This window comes from Nipponia nippon, unplaced genomic scaffold, assembly GCF_047370975.1.
Source record: "Nipponia nippon isolate SJK-2023a ecotype South Korea unplaced genomic scaffold, ASM4737097v1 scaffold_3, whole genome shotgun sequence".
NCBI lineage: Eukaryota > Metazoa > Chordata > Aves > Pelecaniformes > Threskiornithidae > Nipponia > Nipponia nippon.
The window spans coordinates 100,991,992-101,014,858 of record NW_028262347.1 but is presented as its reverse complement, the minus strand read 5'-3'; the positions used below and the strand labels follow the sequence as shown (position 1 = coordinate 101,014,858).

Sequence of the window (22,867 nt, the reverse complement as noted above, 5' to 3'; positions counted from 1 at the left end):
AGATAATCTTTTTACAAAACATTCACATTATGTAAGAGATGCTTTCATTCCCATGTTTTTTAGTCACATTCAATTTGGTGATGAGAATGTGCTTTGCTTTTCAGGAGCGGCGCCACCTTGAGACTGACAGACCACATATATTCTTTCCCTGGGTTTGCATATGTTATGACAAAACAAATATTAATATATCATTCAAGTCTCTGATGGCAGTAGATGTCTCTCCAAAGACATAATAATGATTAGCTGGTGCTATTTAACAATAGCCACTGCTGAACCATGCCTACAGTCTTCACACAGAGTACAATAATGCACTTTAACCGAAGCCTGGAGAGACCACTGTTACCAACTCATCAAAAAGACAACGCTGTTTTTGAGCTCGTTACTGTCTTCTGAGCAATGTTCTTGGAACTACCATACTGTGAATCATAGGCTTGTGAAATATATTGCCTTTGCTGCAGAGGACAAGCTGTGTGTAAGCCTGTAGACAGCATTTTGAAAAGTAAACTTCATTAAGCCTTTTATATTTGAAATAAGAAAATAACAGACAGTTTCAAATTTAAAATATCTAATAGTGTCATCTTACAGGAAATAATGCTAAACTAGCAGAATATAATGATCTTCAGCATTTAGATTTGAATCAGAAAGTGACAACATATTTTCTAATCTGTGATTCATGAGTAGGGTTTAGTCCACTACTTCTATACTAATAAAATTATATAAAAGAAAAAATAATTTAACACTGATTAATACTGTTGAATTATTATTATTAAATAACTGAATATTTCAGCAAATTATTTTAAATATATTTTGTACCTCTTTTTCTATATACGTACATCTATATGTATGTTTCAAATTACCTGCAGGTCAGAAAGAACACTGTATGCATGGGTATTATTCTACTTTCTATTTTACTGCACCTGTTTTACTACAAAACCCCACTACTGTGAGAAGAGATACATTCTTAATGGAGCAGTTCATGCATTGTAGACCATATAAGGAATTTGCATTCCAGAGATATCAACAGAGTTCATAAGTTGGATTTTTTTTTCTATAAAAATTAAGCAATAGAAAACTCCGAATCAGTAAGTGGACTGAATAATGAACTATATCCTTGTCTCAAAGTGAGCTGGCGCAGGCCAGCACGGTGTGAATTATTTCCTTCTTACAGGATTCCTGTGCAATTATTAGGATGAAATCATGACTGCAGATCTCACAATTTGGTTAGGATTTTGGGTTCAGTTTGCTGGTACTGGCTTGAAGTTAGGCAGAGTGAATAGAAGCTGGTCCCTAAAAACAAGTGTACTCCAGGAAAAAAAAGAGATAATCTAGTGCAAGTAGGTTAGCTTGTGTGAGAAACACTCTTCCTTGGAGAAGAAGGGAAAGGAGAATACATCCTTCCCATGAGAACAGGGATAGTAAAGGGAAAACAACTCACACATCTTACATTTTATGAAGGGTCAGGAAGAATCATACTTTTCCAACTCTTTACTAGGCCTTTGAAGAATAAAAGAGAAAATAACGCTGCTACCGATCAGCACAGTGGTGAAAGAAAAGACAGGATGGTGGACAATTCTAACTGACTGAATCCTTGGCTTGTCTTCTTGATTCATATTTTTTCTAAGTTAGAATTCTCTACTCTTGTTATCACATTTACTTCTCTGGCTTCAGGCTGCACTGTCCCTGGCACATAGTACGACCACTTAGATGTGAAAATGTTTGTAAAAAAGACTCTGTTGAAGAAAGGAATTGGAGAAACGGAGGGGCATGGTGTCAAAAACTAAAAGTTAATAAAAGCTAGCAATAACTAATAATATTGTGAGGATTATATGATTAGTTCCAAGTAAAAATTTCTGAACAGTCACATTCCACATATTTCTTATTGCCTCACTATTATCTACATGATATACCTTTGCACAAGAAAGCAGTGGTGTCTACAACATTTCGTTCTCCCTTTGTGGCAATGCCAGTGGCAAGCAGAAGAAGTAACCCTACTTTTTCCAACTTTCTGGAAGTGCCCTACTGAACCATTCATTCATGGACATTGATTTAGGTAATGTGAGTAGATAAACAGCTCTCAATATAGCAATTTGGAACCTTCATGTTAAATTATTCCCATTTATAATGTGAAAATGCTAAATATTTTATTCATAGAGATTTTAATTAGAGAAGGTACAGAGTTTAAGTGTGCTTTCTTAGGCTTTCTGAATTTGTCACATCTGCAAAATATGACCAATAACCTTCAAAAAAAGTATTTTCCTATGCTGCATTAGAACCAAATTTTATCAGTGTAGACTGATATTATTCATCCGTGGATGGAACATATGAAGAATATAGCAGGGAATAAAAATATGAAACACAGATACATAAAGATGAAATACGAATAAAATACCAAATAATAAAGATCACTGTGAATTTTTCTTAAAAACAAAAAGCTTCATTCTGAATTTAGGTGAAGGTCAGACTTGTCTCCTTTAAGGAAATCCATTTGCTGATTTCTAATATTATGTCGGGTTTACAACAGATGATTCCCAGCACCATGGATCTTTATTCCATAGGGAGCTCAGAAAGCCTCTGCTTAGATTTTAAAAAGACTTTGTCCTTGCTACATCTAGCAGAGCTTAACGTCCCTCTGAAAGAAGTGCAGCTCATACAGAGCACGATTGGTCTGAAAACCTAGCCAATATGAAGCAAGGGAGGATAAAAAGGAGTATGACCAAGGTGATTGCTTCAAAAGTGTACTATGGCTGCAAACCAAAAACCCTAATGTAGACATAACCAAAGGCCATCATCTGTAGTTTCTGGCATGCACTTATGTTTTCATTCACAAGACAATTCATGTGAAAAAGAGATGATAACCTCTCTTCACACAAGTAGAGTTCACTTGATGTGTACAATGGCTTTCGTATAGTTCTATCAGTATTCCCTAGTGCTCATACTCAGACCACTGTTCATGGCTACAGTAAATTAAAAGCTTAAAACACAGTTGATGCTGTCTGACATGAACGGTGAGCATAGGGACTGACACACTGAATTTGAGTTTGGGTTTCAGGAGGGAGATACAACACTTTTGGGAAAATACTATCCTTAAAGCTGGACATGAGACTCTTTACTTTTAAAACTGTGGACTCAGGGTAGACCTAGATATCTCAGTTGTTTTAAGATCTCTGTGTCCAACTACAAAATAACCTAGTTTAGGCTCTGAAATTCTCTTGACATCTAAGAGAAAAGCGTCTTCTCCTGACTACCTGTGGAAAAGGGACTACGCTTTCATACTCTTTCACAATAAGTCTAATGGAAGAGAATGAAAAAGGTTTTGTTTGCTTACTGCGCTCATGAGAGAGTCCAGCACACTGACAGCAAATGCGGTTCCACATGCAAAGGGCTGCGTGAGATACAGTTCTGTGTCTGGATCATCATCATCATCTTGGTCCAAGAACTGAACATTTGAATCATTTACTGAAAATAATAATAATAATAATAAAATCATAAGGTGCTTCTGGGTCACCAGAATGTGACCTTACACATTACACAGTCAGAAAGAAAAAGAAACGGTATATGTCTGGAAACACAGACTTGTGTCTTTGACGTCACTGAAAATGAAATCAAGATGGATGTGAAAATGTGCATTTAAAAATCTGTTGATCATTTTCTTGCTCTTGAGAGGTGACTATCCCTTTTCCGTAAAAGTAGCTTCATGGCACCAGCTGCCTGCACTCAAAGTGAGATACATGATGCTTTTTTATATATGAGACAATCTTGATTTTGGTAGGGTACAGTGGCTAAGGCTGTATGCATGTACAGTGAAATGTTATCACAAGACACCAAGTCAGAACCCCTTTGTAAAATAAAGGCTGTCCATAAAACTCTGATATAGCCCACAGGCATCTGTTAGATGTGCTGCTCTGATTCTTACTGCAGTGGTGTTAATGCACTTACAGGTCAAAAGAGGATAAACTGTCACTTTAACATGCATCTATCTGAATGAATGAGCAATGCTCCAGCTATTCTCTTGCAGCCCTGCCTTCTGTTCAAATATTTGTCTCCATAACTTCACTTCCTTAGCCACAAATTCTGTATTAGCCAGTGTGAAAAAAGAATCTACATCAGGCTGTTTTAAAGAAAAAGCCCAAATAAAGTAATATTTGTCATTTAGACTTTCTCTGGCATTTCATTTTCACAGTTAAGCTCTCTGCCTCCACCTCATTCCACTAAAAATAGTTGTTTCCTTGAGATCAGTGTATCAAGTGGATCAGACTTCATGAAATACTTCATTTCCATATTAGTCCTCCTCAGGCATGAAAGCAAAGACTGCTTAGCCATGCCATCGAAATACCCTTTAACTTACTAAATGACAAATTAATTTCAGTTCCCATGCAAGGAAGGGAAATTAAAAACTTTTTCAGCATCTGAAACTGCACACTTTGACTATGTCCCTGTTCCCCATGTGAACCCATCTCCTGAGCCAACCCAGGGAGCTTTGAAACCAACATGAGAGCTACTGTTAACTTGATCAGATATCAGCTCTGGACTTCTTCAGTTAGAAAGTCTTCTGCCTGCTATTCTGATCTTCCTTCCTATATAGTTTCATTTTTCATCCACTCCTTTTCCAACCTGTATACACTACTGTGCTTGCTGTGCTTAGCTTACAAAACATGAATAACTATGAATAAAGCCTCACAATAGCTGTCTAAAGGAGTCAAGAATTGTTATCCTTTTTTTAGAGCCCTGTTGAGCCAGTACTTGGCCATGATCATACAGTAAGTCAGGACCTGAGCTGAAGTAGGACTTAAAATTCTGGCCTTCCCACTCCTTGGTGTAACCATGAAAACATAACACCTTAGCACTGTAAACAGAGAAGAGTTCTGTCCTGGGAGTCAGAAGAATTTCGTCCTAGCAAATACCAACATCCACAATACTCCTTTCTTTGTATGATGGCTATCAATTTATTCTCCAGATTCTTGAGCAAAATAGTATTTGAAAGCCTGACGCATCATTTCAAAACCTACTTTTTGAAGAGCTTGTGCCTTAGTTTAATTTGCTAGTTGAGAGTAGGTGCTATTGACAGTAGCATTCTTTTTTCACTTACATCTGGCAGATTAATACCAGACTTTGACACCAGCTTGCTAGCTGTGCGTGGTGTCAGTTTCCAAGGTACTACAAATCTAACGTGAATTCTGCAAGTGTGGTTTTATCCTCAATATCTTTATCTTCCTGATGCAAGTTAGCACGCTAGGATTTCTACAAAAGGTCTCTGGGCTAGGTGAGGTAGGCTTGAACGTGTGGTGTTGCACCATAGGAAATGCTCATCAAACAGTGCTTGCAAAAGCTGGTGAGAGCTCTCTTTACTGAGAGGGAGCAATGCAGAAGCTTGGCTGCTTTTTTACAGCTTCAGAACCTGAGCTTCTGAGACAAGGCCTACTCCCCAAAATAAACAAACAAATAGCTTAAGGGAAAATATGATGCTGGGGTTTCTTTTTCTGATATCTTTTACTTCTTCTTTGTCTTCCTGTGAGAACTGCTAAGGAATGTCCACCAAATTGACAATAGGCTGAAATAACAAAAAGAGAAAGAGAGAGAGAGAAAAGGAGAGAAAAATTGGTGGTGGGGGGGTAGGGCCTGGGAGGTGGGGACCGAGGCCAAAGAAAATGGATTGGTGAGAAGGTGCTATGAAAACAGCCGGCAGGTCAGACGAGGGTGATCAAAGGTTTACTGATGCTGCGTGAAAAAAAAAAAAAATCATTAAGAAAGGCCAGAACAAGACAGTTAATTTCAACCAGAACCACAAATAAAACACATTCAAAGCGGTGCCATGAGGGTAGCCCCTCTGATACAGCCAGATAAATAAAGAAAAAGCTGATGACAGTAAGAACAACAACAACAGAAAATAAGACAGTGATGTGAAGGAAAAAGGCACTTCTTACCCAGTTCAGTTATCATTAGAATGTGGGTTCCACTGTTTTTTTCCTGACTGATTGAAACCAAAGGCAGAAGTTTGCCAGGCTTAGCTAATAAGTAAAGTATTTAGGGGGAAAAGAAAGTACAGAAAGAGAATAAAGTAAGGGAAAAAGACAGGTAAGGCTCTAAAAAATAAAACTGAAAGGGAAAATAAAAGGACAAAGGACCACAAATCAAGTTTGTATTTGCCATGAAAAAAACAGAACAGCTTCTGCACTTCACATCACACCACTTGACAACATAAATACCCACAGCTAGAGTGGAAATCAGAGCCTGGTTACCTACCATCATTGTATTCTCAGGAGTAAAATGTCTCATACTATTATACAGAGTTTGGTTACACATGATTAAACAGTTCTGGACCATGAAGAAATAAACAAATAGCCTCTTACTATTGATTAAATGCACAGGAAATGTCTGCTTATACTTACAGTATTCTTTTTTCTTTTCTAACCTTAGCTCAAAGACCTCTGCTTATTTGTTACACTATGTAAAAAGCATCTTGTCTGATAGAGTGTTTATTTAAGAAAATGGAGAAAACCCAAAGGAAAGAGAGAAATATATTTCAGTTATTCAAATAAAGTGAAACAACTGTTACTAATCTTTCTTTAGAGAGAGTAATTTGAAACAGTTATCAGAAGAGAAAACATAGCACTGTAAGATACAGTATAGGTAATTTTCCTGAGACTGCACAACAAGGGAAGTGGGAAAAAGATATGCGAATGTACATGAAAGGATAAATGTTAGCTTTTCTTACCTAGCTCTGTTATAATAGGGATGTTGGCTCCTGTTGTAATGGAGGGTTGACGTAACAGGCCATGGACTGGACTGTTGTCTGGAGATGACCTATCCATCCCAGGGGGTGTAAAGCCTAAAAGAAAAAAAAAAAAAAAAAAAAAGAAAAAAAAGATAAAGTTTACACAGGACAAACTATATAAGAAAAATTCCCACCAACAGGGAATTCCCTGTCTCCGTTTTCCGCCCCCCCCCCCCAGAAAAGTATGGTAAAAAAAGTGGACATTTAAAAAAAACCCTATTTAATCTTCAACAATTTTTTCTTAAAAGCATAATCCTTCACAAATATGCAGGTCATTTCTACTGTAGCTACTGGAGAAACTGAAATTTATTTTGTTGTCCTAGGTAGCCTTTACATCAAAACATGCAAAATGGAAAGAGAAATGCTTACTTAAATATAAATAAAAAAATTAAGACTTCAGTGTTAGAGAGGTTTAATTTTGTCCTATTAGTATTTCAAATAATCCTGAAACAAGCACCTTTCCTTAAACCTCAATTAACATTTTAAAGAGCATTGTTTGTAAACAGTAGTACAAGCAGGAGGAACAAATTGCTTCCATTAGCAGGTTTTAGGTTTGATCAACACGCAGCATTTAAAATTTTCTAACTGTTTTCCAGGAGCAATACAACCCACACAAAGTATTTTTTTTTCTTTTCAAGCATACCTTTCATAATACGTATTTTTATGAGTATTACAATTATAGGAATACTGGGATGGAAGGGCTCTTTCTAACAGAAAAAAAAAAAGATAGGATGGAAGGAAAAAAACACAGGTTTTCAAACAGTATGTAAGAGGAATGCTTGAAAAGAAACTAGAAAGAGTTTTATACCTTTGGGGATGTAAAGGAAACAAAGGTGGGAGAGGAAACATATTGGCAGGCACTCAAAGAAAAAAAAGATCTGGAGAGCAGCAAGGTCCACCTCTAAAAAAGATTGTGTTTTCAGCTTGATTCTAAACACAGTTTGAAATGGAGCTCTTGACACTAAGCATTTTTTAATCTTTTTTTTTTTTTTTAAATAAAAAATACCCAGGCAAAGCCTTTTGGAATTTTATTGTAAGTACTGAAAAATAGGCAGTTATACAAAAGCCCATGCAACAGTTGGACTGGAAATTCACAGTTGAGACTAATGCGTTCCATCTCCCTTGTCCATTAAAGCTGCAGAAAGCATGGGAATGTTCATTTAATGTCATTATTGCAGAAGTGATGGTGAAGCCAGAGTTTGACTTTAGGGTTTCATGTAGAACAATGTCAAGGCAGCATTTTTAAGCAAATATTTGTCTGCTAGGAAGAGGACTGAGCCAAGCTCACTTTAAAACACACATTTCTGAGAAAATATTCTTTTTTTTGCCACATTATGCCCGAGTTCTTTGACTTCACACCTGACATCCAGGGACAGTCTTTTGATCCTTTCTCACTACTGGTCTGAACTAGTTTTGAATTCTCCATATACCGATTCTAAATTAATCACAGCCAAATTAATTCCTGATGTAACTTCATTATCTTCTTGCAGTGTGGAAACTGTTTCACTGCGTTGAATTCATTGATACATTCATCTGCTATTGAATTCAGAAGAAAAAGATATTATTTTACCTACTTTACCTTTCTTCAGTTTAGGGACTAATTTACAAACCAGGAAATCTCCAAACTAAACTGTAATTGTTAACATGTGGTACTGGTTTTGGATTGTCTTTCTGAGGGATTTATGGTTCTTTTCCAGTAATAATTACCATCACTCTTAAACTGTCCCTAAACAAGACAAACTATAAGGACCACTAGATCTGGACTTCTTGATTTAATGGGATTTAAATTTTTATTTGATATTCAGTTCATTTCTCCCTATGTTTTGTCTATATCACATATAGAATATATAGGTAATAAAACTAGAATCACTGAGAAGAGAGACTTAGCCCTCCAGAAGGTACCAGTATGAATTTCCTTCTGACTATCACATGAAAGTTAGCTACAACATGAGGACTGTAAGGACAGGATAAGTAAAAAGGGAGTGAAAAGTCTGTGAAGAAATTCCTTAGCAGAAAAGAAGTGGGTGTGGTATCTTCAACAGGCTTGCAAGACAAAAACATAGCCATAGGCAAACCTAAGACAGCAAAGTAATTCTAGTTAATATTACCAGCGCATAGAAAATCTTTAGAAAGCAGATTTCTTAGAGACAATCGGAAATGTTGGCAATGTTAACAGTCGATCATTTAATACTACTCGTTGTGCTGAAACTAATTCAATAAGACCGGCATGGTGACAGTGAGTTGCATTCCCAACTGGTATCGGTTTGCAGATGTTTCCTTGTGTCTGGCACTGTGATTGATAGCCGTATTGACTCTTTGAATGCTTACTTCTGCATGGCAGAGCCTAGGATTTCTCAGACTCATAAAGTGAGCCTAATGGAGTTCCTTCAGGCATCATCTCATGAGTTAGAGGTAACCCTGACACTCTCACAACAGCAGGAAAATTAAAGTGGGACTCCAAAGGGAGGGAATGCTATCTGAGGACAGGTGGGTATTAGTGTGACACCTCCTTCTGCAGCATGCTCCAGTGTTTAAGTTTTGCATTCTGTTACGCTACAGGGAAGGCAAGACACGGCTTTTGTCACACTACATTTAAAAAAGCTCAAGTAGCTGTAGACTCCTTGAGCAGTTAAAAGTGGCAGGCCCAGTTGGGTCTTCTGCAGAATTACAAGTCAAAATGGCAACAGCAGGACTTTTTACACTTGCTTATCTGAGAGCAGAGAAAACTAAGCTTGTTCCCATGCACCCTAGGGGTTGTACTGCTGGGAGCATCCCTTAGGCCCTGGTTCTCCCTTTTTCCTGAAGGCTTTTCTCTCCTCATCTCAGGATGCACTCCCTAAAACATCTTTCAGTGAATCAGGCTGCTCAGATGGTAAGAGCACATCAGTATTTCCCTACCAGCTAAAAGCAAATTGAAGCTGGCATAACTGCATCTAAATGTGTAAGTCCTTCTTGCCCTCCCTCTACTGCAATGCACACACACACACAGGCACGCGCACGCACACTCTCCATCGAAGGCTATTTGTAGCCACCTCTCTAACCCTTCAAATGTTTGTCTTCCTAGGATGGTGTCAGAAGATTGAAGTAAATGTGTCATTTCTGTTAGACACAGACTGTCAGAAGCTCTGTAATTGCACACTGCACACATAGTGCATTCAGTCTGAAATGCAGAAAGCATGTTAAAGGGATTTTGTTTTCTCCTTGAATGAAAAAGACTCGCACCTTAATACTATTTGTCCTATGGTCTTGGAAGATGTGAGAAATATCTGCTACCTTAACTTAATTTCCTTCTCTCTGCTTAATTCAGACACTTCTAAAAATCCACTTCTTAAAAATACAAAAATCTTGGAATATTTTCAGGAAAGGAAAATTGGAGTACTTGGGGATTTTGTGTGCCAATGTTTGAAGTCACAAAGCATCGTACACCTTCAGGCCACATTCCTGCTCCCAAGTCACAACATAAATTCTATAGATAGGCTCTCTATTTTTTTCCTCCAGAAGAGAGAAAAAAAAAAAGTGCAGGAAAACTAACCTGCTTTATCAGAACTTTCATTTAAAGGCATGAAAAACTACAAGTGACAGCTGTGCAGATTCAGTGAATGTGACATTTCTGAATTTCTTCAACTTGACAAGTAAACACCTTAAATCGGTAATGCTATATGCATAATACATGACCTATATTTTGACATCCATCATCAAATGCTGACTTGAGAAAATACAGGTTTGTACGTCAAGGAATAGCACCCATAAAAGCAGGGAGAAATTCAGGTCACAGGGTATTAGGAAAACTCTATTTCATTACAGAAGCTGAAACAAGCTAAGGCATCAGATTTAAGATTCATTTTCAGCTGTGAAAAGATTCAATTCCTCTGCACAGAGCATTCATTTAGAAATGACATGCTTTCCTCACAGCCTCTTTTCATTTTCCTTTTCATATTCCATTTTCTCCTTCAGTCCCCAAACCTTGTTCCATTAACGCTCATAAAAATCGTAAAACAGGGCTGATAGTTGTGATCTTCTTATAACCACAGTGTCTCCTTGTTCAACAAACAACTGAGGGAGCTGTGGCTACAATTTCTTAAGACAATCAACTTCTAGAGTAAAATTCACATGGCCTGTGCAAGCCTGAGCACAGTCCCTGCGTAAGAAGATACAGTGACAGTGGGGAGCTTCTGGAGAAGGGAATTCTCTTTGCCAACAATTAGGAGGTAAGGTGCAGCACAATCATTTCCTGCAGCCACTGCATCTGATACTAAATTGCTGCACTGGGTGAGTGATTGCCTTTGCATCACTTGTTTTTTGGGTTTTTGTTTTGTTTCGTTTTGTTTTTCTCTTCACTCATTAAACTGTCCTTACCTCTACCCATGAGGTTTTTTCCTCACTTTTGCCTTTCTGCATCTCACCCCCATCCCACTGTGGGAAAGTGAGCAGGAGACTGGGTAGGAGCTTAGTTGCCAGCCAGGGTCAACCCACCACCATTGGTTATAGTGATAACCACCACAACATCAAACTGAGGAAATGGCTTGGACTTCAACAGGAAGTAGCAAGCCCCTGTCCCTCTCTGAAACAAGATGCTGCCAAACAGTGGATTAAATATATCACATCTCTGAGAGGAACACAGGCTCTGGGCTCCTGACGTGCTCAAAATCAGTGAGGACTGGCAGTCGGGATTCACTGCTTCCCTCCCTCTTTGAGAGGCAGGGTCTCCTGTGCCCTAACTCAGCCACCTGCTCTGAAGCAGTTTGAGCCTCCTGCAGTTCTCTGCAGAAAGCAGCTGGTTCAGCATCTTGATTCTGTGCAAAGAAATATTTCCCAGCTCTCTCTGAGATACTACTGCTCGCAAAAGTAGGTGAAACAACCAAACAATTGCATTAGAGGCAAGATCCTACCTCTTTAAGATATTTCATCTTTGTGGAAGGAGAACCTTGGGGAAACTTCCTCCCCACAAGGAGGCAAGCTCTTTTTCCAAAGACTTACTGGGGATTTCCCAAGAGTTACTGAGCTGTCCTGCTCAGAGCTCAGCAGGGCCAGTTGGCTATGTGCCCTCCTTGTCTTTTGCAACATCCCATCTACAGTGCTGAGCAGTACTGGGCTTCTGTGAGACCTGTGCCTCCTGACCCAGGCTAATCCATGGTCCTCTCAGGAACTCAGGGGGACACTAACTGTGGCTCAGTGGTAACATGCAGGCATTCTGGGAGCCACAGTGGCACTGTGATGAAGTTCAAAATTAAGGAATGCTGGCATGGCTTAACAGTGGCTTCTGCCCACTGAAAGCACCAGCAATAATTATAGTTTGCCCTGCTTACGTGTTGTTTGGAACAACCGGCCTGATGGCCAAGTGATCCGCTGATTGTGCTGGCCATAAACCACTGGGTTTTGTTCCTGTGCAGTTCACTTGACTGAGTAATGTCCCATGAAATGCAGGAAGGTTTTCTCTATATAGCAGTAAATATATCCTTTTAGTTTGCTGAGGGCCAGTAAAGATTTACCGGGGTTTTAATGTAGAAACAAATTTGGCTCTTGGATGTGCACTGCTTCTGTTCCACTGAGACCTAGATGGGCATATTCTCAAACCAGATTTTTATGTTACAGTCATAAAATATCTTCTGTTCTAAAGGATCATAATGGATCCCTTATGATCCTCTTCCCCTTTCCCCCTGCACCTTTCCTCTTTGCCTCCCTTCCCTTTCGAAGACGTACGTTTTACTAAACTGGAACTCTATGCAGGCAGAATGCAGTTTCCCAAAATGAAAATCCACTTGGCAGACCTAAAGGTTGTGGCCTTGTCATTAAAGTGCCATGTAAATTGATGGTGCCCTTTAAATAATGCTATTCTAGGGAAAGGTGTCATGGGATTCATTGGGTAATGTATGCACTAAAGTCCTCAAAAATGTAATTTTAAAAGCATACATACTATTAGCTAGCTCTGGCTCATCTAAGAAGCATGAAACAACAATCATATTTTGAGCATATATGAATAACACACAGGTGGTGAACTGCCAAACACACCCCAGACAAGTTATCATGCAGGAATATGGGGTAAGGATTTTCATTAAGCAGAGCCAAAGAAAAAGAAATAACTCTCTTACAAAAGGACCTCACAGCTATATCCCTTTGCTACTGTTTGCTGACAATGTCCGTTAATATTCCAGTGAATTCAATCGAATGATAGACTATACCTGTTATTCTCCAAAATACAGCCATTTGGGTACACCTGGAAAGTTCAGCAGCAGTCATGCAGCTAAAGAGCTGCTGACATTCATGGGAATCTGTTACAGCCATTCAATTAGAAACAATTCTAGCTTCAATGTCGCATGTGGTCTGAGACAGAGAGTTGTCGTTTGGCCTCAGAACCTGGAAATCCTAAATTCTGGTTTCAGTTCTGACTTTTACTGTAATTTGTGCCTGAAGATCTAATAATCTCTTGGAGATTATCTCTAAAACTCTGGAAAAGGAGAGAAACATGTGAGAGCAGATGTGACTGTGGAAGCTCCCAGCTCTCTCGGGGACTGCAGCATCTTCAGAGATGCTCAGTGCCCAAACATAGGCCAAGCTGGTCCACTCCACAGAGAGTGGAGGGTGAAGAAGGACAGCTTTCTCAATTGTAACAACCCTCCAGTGCTTTGGAACTGGAACAACCCCTGGAGCACTGAACGCTGAAAGACACTGTTACAGACAACAAGCTTCCATCTTCTTCCCAAGAAAATGCTCTTCTCTAATGTCTCTTTGTTCTCATACTGCTGGATTACAAAAACCTATAGTGAAAATGTCCAAATCAAGGCTCTAATGAAAGCACAGTGGGATCAATGCTAATTTCTACTCCTCAGCGTATAAGAACCATTCCTGGATGGGTTAGTGGTCCCACGTGCTGGCAGTGTAAAGGATTTATAGGTCCACTGGTTCTTGCGCTGCTCTAGCGAGGCAGGTTTAAGCTGTAAAAACAAAGATCAAGAGAAGGATTGGAGTTTCATCATCTTGAAGTCTAGCATTGAATGATACCACATTGTTTCCATTTTCAATTGTGAGCAGCATAATATGTTAGAAATAGCATTATACTTTAAGCATAGTACAGAAAAATGTATAATTTAGAGGGTTTTATTCACAGGTACTTATACTAGTCTTTTCCCAGTTTTAGTGTCATTTTGAGTTTCACTAACAAACACACACAAAAAAATCAAGATGAAGTTCACCTGAAACTGCCTTCCCCCCTCCCTCCTGCCCCCCCCCCCCCAAAAAAAAAAATCTCATGTGGTATTTACCTAAACCATAGCTACCAAAACAAATGGAGGCCATGAAGACAGGCATAATGGTTACAGGCAAGCAAACCAGGATAATAGCTTGGGGCTTTTAGGCTATCAAGAAGGGAAATCAAGTATTAAACCCAGACACTCTGCAGGTTCTCCATTGTGCAACAAGAAGGGGGGACAGGCCATCAGGAGTTTATTGCCTGATAGTTAGCACCATTTTGTAGCTGTCTTTAAGCATCTATTTTCTAAGCCATCTCCAGAAACAGAGGAACGATTGGGTAATTCTCTAATTGAAAACACCTAGGACAACACACAGTAGAATACAAAGGACTTCAAGAATGCAGAGGACAATGGTTTCCAAACTACTTCATACTTACCCTATTGCTTGGGATGTGTTCACAGTAATTTTATGCTATGTTTTTACAAACTGGTCAGAGGATATTTTAACTCCTTCCAATGTACCATGTGCTTTGGATTTGTTAAATTCTTTGTTTTGTAATTGTAATATCATCTTTGGTTTTCCATCTACTTTTTCCGCCCTTTCTCTGTTGTCATGAACCTGCTTTTCTGAAGCCTACTCCTGTTGGGAAAGAATTTAGTTCTCTCACATTGTTCTTCTAGTGGAAATTTATCTCTTGGTGGCAAGTGACTATTAATTCTTTCTGGTGGATTGAATCCCTAGGTATAGCACCTATTCCTAATACTACTGTCCAGGTGCTAGAGAGTAGTTTGGCTATTTCTCACAGACTTTTTTTTGCTTTTTCTTACTTCGTTCAGAAAGAACCACTAGCACTATACAAATATTTGGAAAGAGAGACAAAAAATAGTAACGTGTTCATTCAGCAATTATTATGGAATACATTTTAATTCATAAAAACATCAGAAATTATAATTGCTGTGGTTTTTAGCCACTTTCATTACAAACTTAATTTTTGAATTATCCCTACTCTCCATTTACCATTTAATAGTTTTCTACACTAGGTACTTCTAGGGCACAAAGTTGGTAGCATCTAAGTGTAGCACATGTGTGCAGCTAAAAGAATTTAGTATAAACTGATGCCAAATTCTTTTCAGTTTAATCATTAATCAACCTTGCATATTTAGACCTCAGGCAAAAATAAATAAATATGCTGAATAAAACTTATCAAATAAATTAAGGTATATTACCTAGTTCAGAGAGACAGGTATTCAATAACTAGAAATAAAATGGAAAGCTCACCGTTAAAAATGCTATATGGGAACGTTAGGCAAGACTCTACATTATGTCATTATATCCTACATTATATCAAATAAAGTAATTTTTTCCTTAGTGAAAAAGGAAGAGAAAAGCCAGATGTTATAGCAAGCAATCAATAAAAATATTTTGATAAATAAAAGTAACAATGTTGTCCAACACATGATTGGCAACTACTGAAACATAAATTAAACAAATTTCCCATTGCTTCTTATGGGAAAATTATGCAGATTAGAATTTGATTAGGTTTATATCATGAGACTCAATTTGGACTTTTAATCTATTAAGCTCCAATAAATGAGGCATCTGAATAGCTCCCCTGAGCAGCAACAGTAATAACCACCGCAGTCATTTTTTGCAATATGTATTCTGTCAATTTCTTTAGCAGATGATTCCACGTCTTTAAGTACAATTACTTTGTAACTTCTACAAAAATTTCAGGTGTATGCAGTGAGGAAATGGATCCATACAAAACACTTAAACAGACATTTTGTGATAATCAACATCTGTCACTCTGTTCTAGCAATATTGTTTTTCCATCAACTTGGACTTACTTACGGTCGACTTCATGGTCTGTGTGGGCTAAATAGTGCCAGCAGACTTGCAAATTACTCAAGTTGGAACTGAGCTGGAAACCTATGGTAAAATGTCATTAAGTTCTCTGTAGGCTGAGTCTAAACCAAAATCCCACATTCAAGGCTGTCTTGGGGATCAAAGATTTAACTGTGAAGGCTAAAGCCTCATTTTATCAAAGAAATCTGAACTGGATTCCCACAACTGAGCTCTGAGACAGGTTGGATTCAGATCAAGACCACCTCTAATTTATCTGGCAGGTATACTCCACAGGCCTCCTGCACATTTCCTGAAGTCTAATCTATTTGCAAGTTTCCAAAAGCTCTTCTCCTGTCTTACTCTGTATTGTAAAAAAGCAACTCTTAGCAAAGCCTGCCAACTAGAGAGCATATTGTGCCCACGTCCAAACCTGCCAGATTTCACCAAATCCTGTCACAAGTTTTTAGTGGACAGGTTGTCATAAAAGCACATAGCCAAGTGACAGTATGCAGGTGATTCCCAAAGATTAAATTTGTAGTTTAAAAACTTCATGGCTTAATTAAATGCTAAGAGTAAAGGAATGTGGATTTTGCGTTCATGTGTGAGTATATATTTTTAAAGAGAGGCTTAACAGAGAATTTCCTTCTGGCATTCATGTTTTCAGCATACTAGATTCTCCACAAGCCAAAATTTTTTACCAGAACTCCAAACTGAACATCATAAATAGAGGGAAAAAATCAGTGTCATGCTCTTTGTCACTCAAATACTGCCTTCTGTAACACATACGACTTCAGGGTAGCATGTCTGTTAAAGACATCTTAGTAGATATCATGTATGAAAATGAATATCAAGTTGTTTTGAACTATGTCAGTCTGCATAACACTAACTCAACCAACTTTTCCACAGAAAGCCCAATAAATCACTCACACCCAGGTGCAGCTACCACCGTGGGGAAAGATAATCACCTAAGGAATATTTGTATATTTCTTTAAATGAAACCCTCCTGATCCAAACAGGTAGCTTACTACATCCTTGCTGCAGTTTAATCTGAACCTTGCAAATAACGTATGGTGCCTAATTTGAAATAGGAATAAGAAAACACCATCTGAGCCTTTGGAATATATTTTCAAAACATGCACATCATCCCATCAGCACAATTATTTGCACTTCAGAATTATCAGTATTACTGGCCAGTATGAAAACCATCCCTGCCATGCACGATGAAGTAATAGGAAGGTAAGTACCTCCAGAAAGTACTTCCATTAAAAGAAATGTCAACCTTCTGATACTGACGTTCACTGGAATGACTAACGCATCAGACCAGTCTTTTACTCTGTTCAGCTCATAATATTAACCCTGTTTTATATGTCACATGTACATTATGCTACATTCTATTCCAATTTCAATATAGGTCTACCAAATACTAAAATTGGCTAATTTATTGCAATTAGTCTTGACTGACTGGAAATATACAGACAATAAAGATTTCCTTTTCTTTCTACTCCTCTTTTTTCACATTAAAAAAAAAAAAATAGAAATTGCAGTTGCAGATTCAGGATGAAGTAGCTCTCTAATTGCGTATTCTTGAATGATGCACCAGTAGCAATATATTAGCTACTAATAATATCTAAGATTGTGTAGACAGAACTGCCTGAAGAACAGCAGTGATACTGCTGGTAGTACCCAACCTGTAAAGTTTGGGAACCTCTGCTTCAATCAGTACAGAATCCAGAATCAAGAAGCCAGAAAGAAACTTATGCCTCTGATGGCCATTCTGGGGGAAAGAATATCCAAGGCATACAGTCATCAGTATAAATAAACAGATAATTTGCTGAAATGTATCAAGAAAAAGGGAAAGTATACATAAAACCAGTGAGGTACTGCCTGCTCTTAAGAAAAAATGAACTTTCCATTGTTAAGTTTGCACTATTTTGGCTCACAGTTTTTTCCCTCTTCAGTCAATATTAACCTTACAAAGAAAAGTAACTCATTATCATGATAGAATGACTCATATTATTTTCTTAGAGTTTTTGGTAAAATCTTTAAGGCTTTTGCCTGCCTTGCATAGTTCAAATGTCTTTGTATATTTAAAGAAGTACCAACAGAAGTGTCTGTACACCAGCTCTGTATTTATTTTATTTATATGGGATCCAAAACCCATTACATTAGCAACCAAGCTGGTAAAGACAATGATAACAGTAAAATGTAATGTGGTATTCTTTAGTGAAAATTAAGCGGCAACCATAAAATATATGCCATGGTATCCAGTGCACAGTACAGTCATACTGAAAACTTCCAGCAAGCAGGTTTTTTTTTTTTAGTTATCAGCATTATATTGACTATTTACTGTCATTCATGCATCTAAACACTACTGTCAAATTTCAAAATGGCATAACCTCTATAATAAACACTTAAACAACACATTAACTTTCCTATCCATTATTATTTACTGGAGAGTTAAATGGGTTGATAAAAATAAAATGTTTACTCCCTTGTTTGAATTTCATTAGTACCAATATCAGTGGAAAAAGCTGTCCTTTCAACTAGAGGTTTTGAATATTTCTGAGAGTCTTTAGTCTATTTCGTGTTATTTGATAGGATTCTAAGAATAAATACTCAGGTTGCAATGTGGATTTTTGTAGGTAGTAAGGTTGTTTAAGAAGTTTGAATCTGTGGTTTTGGGCAAGGCTGATCTGAAATATAAATCTGCAGATAAATTTTAAGGGCTATTTACATTTGACAGTGCAAAGCACATTGCCATAAAACAAAAAAAAAAATCAAAACATATTCAAAATTTTAAAAAGCACCCTATGTGTCTATCTAATTCAGTCTACAGCTGTCTCACTCAAAATGGAAGATATGTCCAGATAGAGAGTTTACATTGCCACTCAAGAATTGAACTGAAGATTTAATTGAAGAGTTAATAATAATCAAATTCTCAAATGTTGAGAAACCTGGGAGACACAAAGGTAAGGTTGCACTTCTTGAGCAAGTAAGCGGAATCACTTCTCTCTCTTGCAAGGAGAGTATTTTGAAATGTGCATCACAAGATACTTTGCATAAGCACTTCCCCACCTTTTTCTCCTGACAGACTACCCATTGCTTATCAAAGGGTAGCTCCTGCTTTGACTCACATGAGGGAAGTCCTATGAAGAAACGAGTCAAGAGAGTACTGGTCTTGGAGGAAAAGCTCAGGAAGGCACTGCTGTCCCCTGCCTCCCTTCATTGATCAGCAAGGGAGAGCAGAGAGGTCTTCAGTCCCCTGTCCATCGTCTAGGTCTTTTCCGCATTGCTAGCTATCAACTTGGTCTCTACTGTTTGACAAGAAAAAAGATGAGGACATTTCTTCCCTTTCATGAATTTTAGGTCTCACACTAGGCTCATCAACACCTAATAATGAAATTTAAAAACAAAAGGTCTGCAATTTTCATTAGTTTTTAGTAAAATTACTGTAGATTCTAGACACTAAAAATAAACAAGAGGAGCTGAGAATGGAAATGTTACTTTACATGCCACATGTCTGGCTAAGAAATTGTTGTAAATAAGACTTCAAATCTGTGTTTAAAAACTCCCTGAATGTCATACTTCAAGGAATCCCTTTCCATGATTTTGTGGCAAAATCCCTTTTTTATGAACTCTAAAGAAGATTTGGTAGCAAGGGGCAGGCAATGAAATCAACTAGGGTATAACAGAGTATCTGAGATTTATCTGTTTGCTTAGGCACATTTATTAAACTGGAAATAGCAAGGTTGCTAAATCGGAGTTATATGGAAAAATCTTTTTGATATTCAGCCTCTAAGAAAGAGTTCAAGTTCAAGAACTTTAAGCAGCTTGTCAAACACTGATTTCAAGCCAGGGTAGATTAGATAAATCAATTCAATAGGGATTTTTTTATATAGCTGAACTTATTTCTGAAAAGTTTGAAGCTACTGTTCTAGGAAGACATCTTCATACATGAAAAGTTAGAACAGGAACAATTCACAAATTATTGAGGACTTAAAACAGAAACAGTTTCTAAAATACACAGCTTAATATGCTGAACAAAATGGTTTGAGTACCTTTTCTGAATTTAATTTTGGTTAGAGCATAAACTGGTTTTTGAGCAAGCTCACACTTGTGACTAATGGAACTTTTGCTCTTAAGAATATCTCCTGTAACTGTAGTATTATTAATCCAACCCACCTGTCCTCAAACAAACAAGAAACAATTCCACCAATGTTTCCTCAGCCCCCACGTGACACTGTCTGATTTCAGGGAAAACTCTCTTCTTTGTTTCTATAGAAGTTACTTCAAAAATGTCTGGCTATCTTTGCTCTCACTTGGAGACTCATTCTAAGTCACAGAATAAGCAGACTGACACGAATTTAGCAGAAATAGGAAATCCTATGGGGACATCCAATCACATTATAATCCTGCCTATGCATTTAAGCAAAAACTCTGTAAAGTCAAACTTATAGAAAATATACATGCTGTTAGACTGTAGAGATACTTTGCCTCTCACTACTAACCAGTAAGCAAGGTCTTGTATTAGTATTAAGAGTATTTGACGTTCAAAGTTGAATATAAAATTTAAACCAGCAATCAAACCTCAAATCAATACGAAAGGTCCAATCTCAATTATACTTTCATAGGATCTACTTTAAAGCTCTAAGGAAAGTTTGCAAAAGACCAGGTATTCCTATGACATTACAGAAATTTTATATAATCTTAATCTTATATCCAAGTAAGTCAGTATGAAAATTCCCAGTAACCATAATCTTACTGGGGTGTGTTGAATAAAAATAAATCACAAGAACTAGTCAAGAACAAAGTTTATCCTTCTTCCTTCAATAAAAATTCCTACCATACCATTTGCAAAATTCATAGATTTACTTTTTCAGGTTTGGTTTGTTCAGATGTTAAAAAGAAAAGATGCAAAAATACATTATTAGGAGCACAGCAGTATTGATTCCCAAATGAAGGCAGTGCCCCAGTTCAGACTGCATATCCAACTCTGCAGATGCTGATAGGTTTGGAAGGTTCTCGATAACCAGAAGCTACCAAGTTTGTAGAGATTGCCTATTATGGAAAGTCTGGACTGCCTCAAATTTAACCATGTCAAACTTAAAAATCAACAGGTCTGTCTTGATAAAAGAATGCCAACTATTTTGTAAGTTTTACCCTAAAGCTGTTGAAGTTCTGCAACTCACTAGCAGGTGTTAGATTCTGCTCTTCTACAATGGATATCACAGACTAGGATTTAACTAGAAAGAACAAAGAACTAAAATATAGCTTTCTCCTGTGACATTAGACTGGTGGAATCTGCTGGATATTGATGCTTTGTATCTCTTCCATTCTAAAGTAAAAACAGTGACATTGATCTCTGAATTCATGTGTGTCCTTTAAAAAAACCAATCACCTTTATGCATATAAATAACCATTTATTAAACAAACAATACATACTGAAGCAAAGAAAGATACCAGAATTACGCTCATGAGGCTGCCTGCTATGGTATATAACTTTCAAACTATCTTGTAATCCTGTAATACATTATCTATATGTTCCATTTTCTTGAAGTTATCTTCATAATCAAGATGCTATCACAAGTATCGTGGGCATTGGAACTATTTTTAATTTTCATTTAAAGAGCAATTAAAGAAAGACAATGGATACACAAGATAATAAAGTAAGTGATTAGCAGCATGCAAATGACATAGGCTTAATGATAATACCCTGTTCTATTCTCCAAAGGCCCTGTCTAGAGAAACCCTTCTTACATGTGGTTGTGCAGCTAATGTGCCTCAGCCTACAATTACAACATTGCTGACACCATTAACCACTGAAATAACATCACTTCATGAAATCTTTGTTGTCTCATTAAAATGCAAAGGGTCAGGTAATTTACCAGCATTGTGTGTCTAGTTTTGTTGTGGGTAATTAGCAAGCATTACCCAGCATGGACTCCTACTGGGAAATAGTGAAACTGTGAAATATTAAAAAGAATTTTTTTCTTATTTGATGGGAATTTGAAAGATTCACAGTTATAATCTCAACATGCCTTTGTATTCAAGACGCAATGAAATACACACCTTTTATAAATTTAATGGCAGAAACTAGACTTCAAATTTTAAAAAATTTACTGTTTTATAATTGGATCTAGATATGTATCTCCTTCTGCGATTAAGATCTTTTAAAAAGTACAGAGACAGAGAAGCAAAACACCTTAGAGTTTTTTAAAGACTTAAAAACCAAACAGTTTCTTCAAAAAGACTTTTTTTAAAGTTGAAACAGAGATCGGTGTAGTACCTTCTAATACCAATGTTCCCTTTCTTCTTGCTAATTGAAGTCCCATATCATCATTTAAATCAACCTTGATAGCATTCACTATTGGCTCACATCTTGTCAGGGAGCAGAATGGTCTCTTATTCTTTAAATGGAAGTTTTGGAACATAAAACACATTCCAATAAAAGTGAACAGAAAATTATGAATTCATTAAACTACTTTGGTATCTTGTGCTATATATAATATTTATATTCCAACTACTGTAAAATATGCTTTAATATCTTTAGGCAACTATAAGGACTTAAATATTTATAAAATGGCTAAAGATAAAGTATAGCTCTCTTATTCCTACATACAGATGATGTAAGGCATGCAATCAAAGACAATAACACTTTCAACCCATTTGTCATCTTAAAGGAGCCTTTCAACTTCAGATCCCTTGTGTGCAATCTACGTAAGAGTTGTTGCCTACATAGGCAACTCCAGAGGAGTTTGCTCCTTAAAAACTACCAAGAGTGCTATACTTCACATAAAACAGGGTTTTCTGAAAATGGAGACAAAACTATAAATTTGCAGGCAAAACAGCTCCAAGTGGGGCTTCAAAATACTGCTGTATTTATCTCTGGGACATCTGGGAACAGGAAGCATTTTGATTTAATATTTCATAACATAGAGGCAATTGCTTCCTTGCCTGGTGTATAATTAATGCTCATAAAAAGAGCGGGTTTTTTTTATTCCTCAGCATCAGAAATGCACAAAACAGTACACCTTCATAATAGGGGGTTTGCTTTCAAGGTGA

At 37.3% G+C, this 22,867-nt stretch overlaps 1 protein-coding gene across 22 annotated transcripts in view; it reads right to left on the bottom strand.

Moving 5' to 3' along the window:
- KCNMA1 (potassium calcium-activated channel subfamily M alpha 1) overlaps positions 1 to 22,867 on the bottom strand; it is a 523,932-nt gene that overhangs the window by 20,662 nt on the left and 480,403 nt on the right. For 12 of the 22 annotated variants that reach the window (XM_087767662.1, XM_009467999.2, XM_009468101.2 and 9 more), the window contains 2 exons: positions 6,713 to 6,826; positions 3,326 to 3,456 (listed from right to left, as the gene is read on the bottom strand). In XM_087767662.1, coding sequence (XP_087623788.1) covers positions 3,326 to 3,456; positions 6,713 to 6,826 — 245 coding nt within the window. Of the gene's footprint in view, positions 1 to 3,325; positions 3,457 to 5,921; positions 6,006 to 6,712; positions 6,827 to 22,867 lie in introns of all 22 variants that reach the window. The other 10 variants (XM_087767664.1, XM_087767663.1, XM_087767665.1 and 7 more) reach the window with 1 other exon arrangement.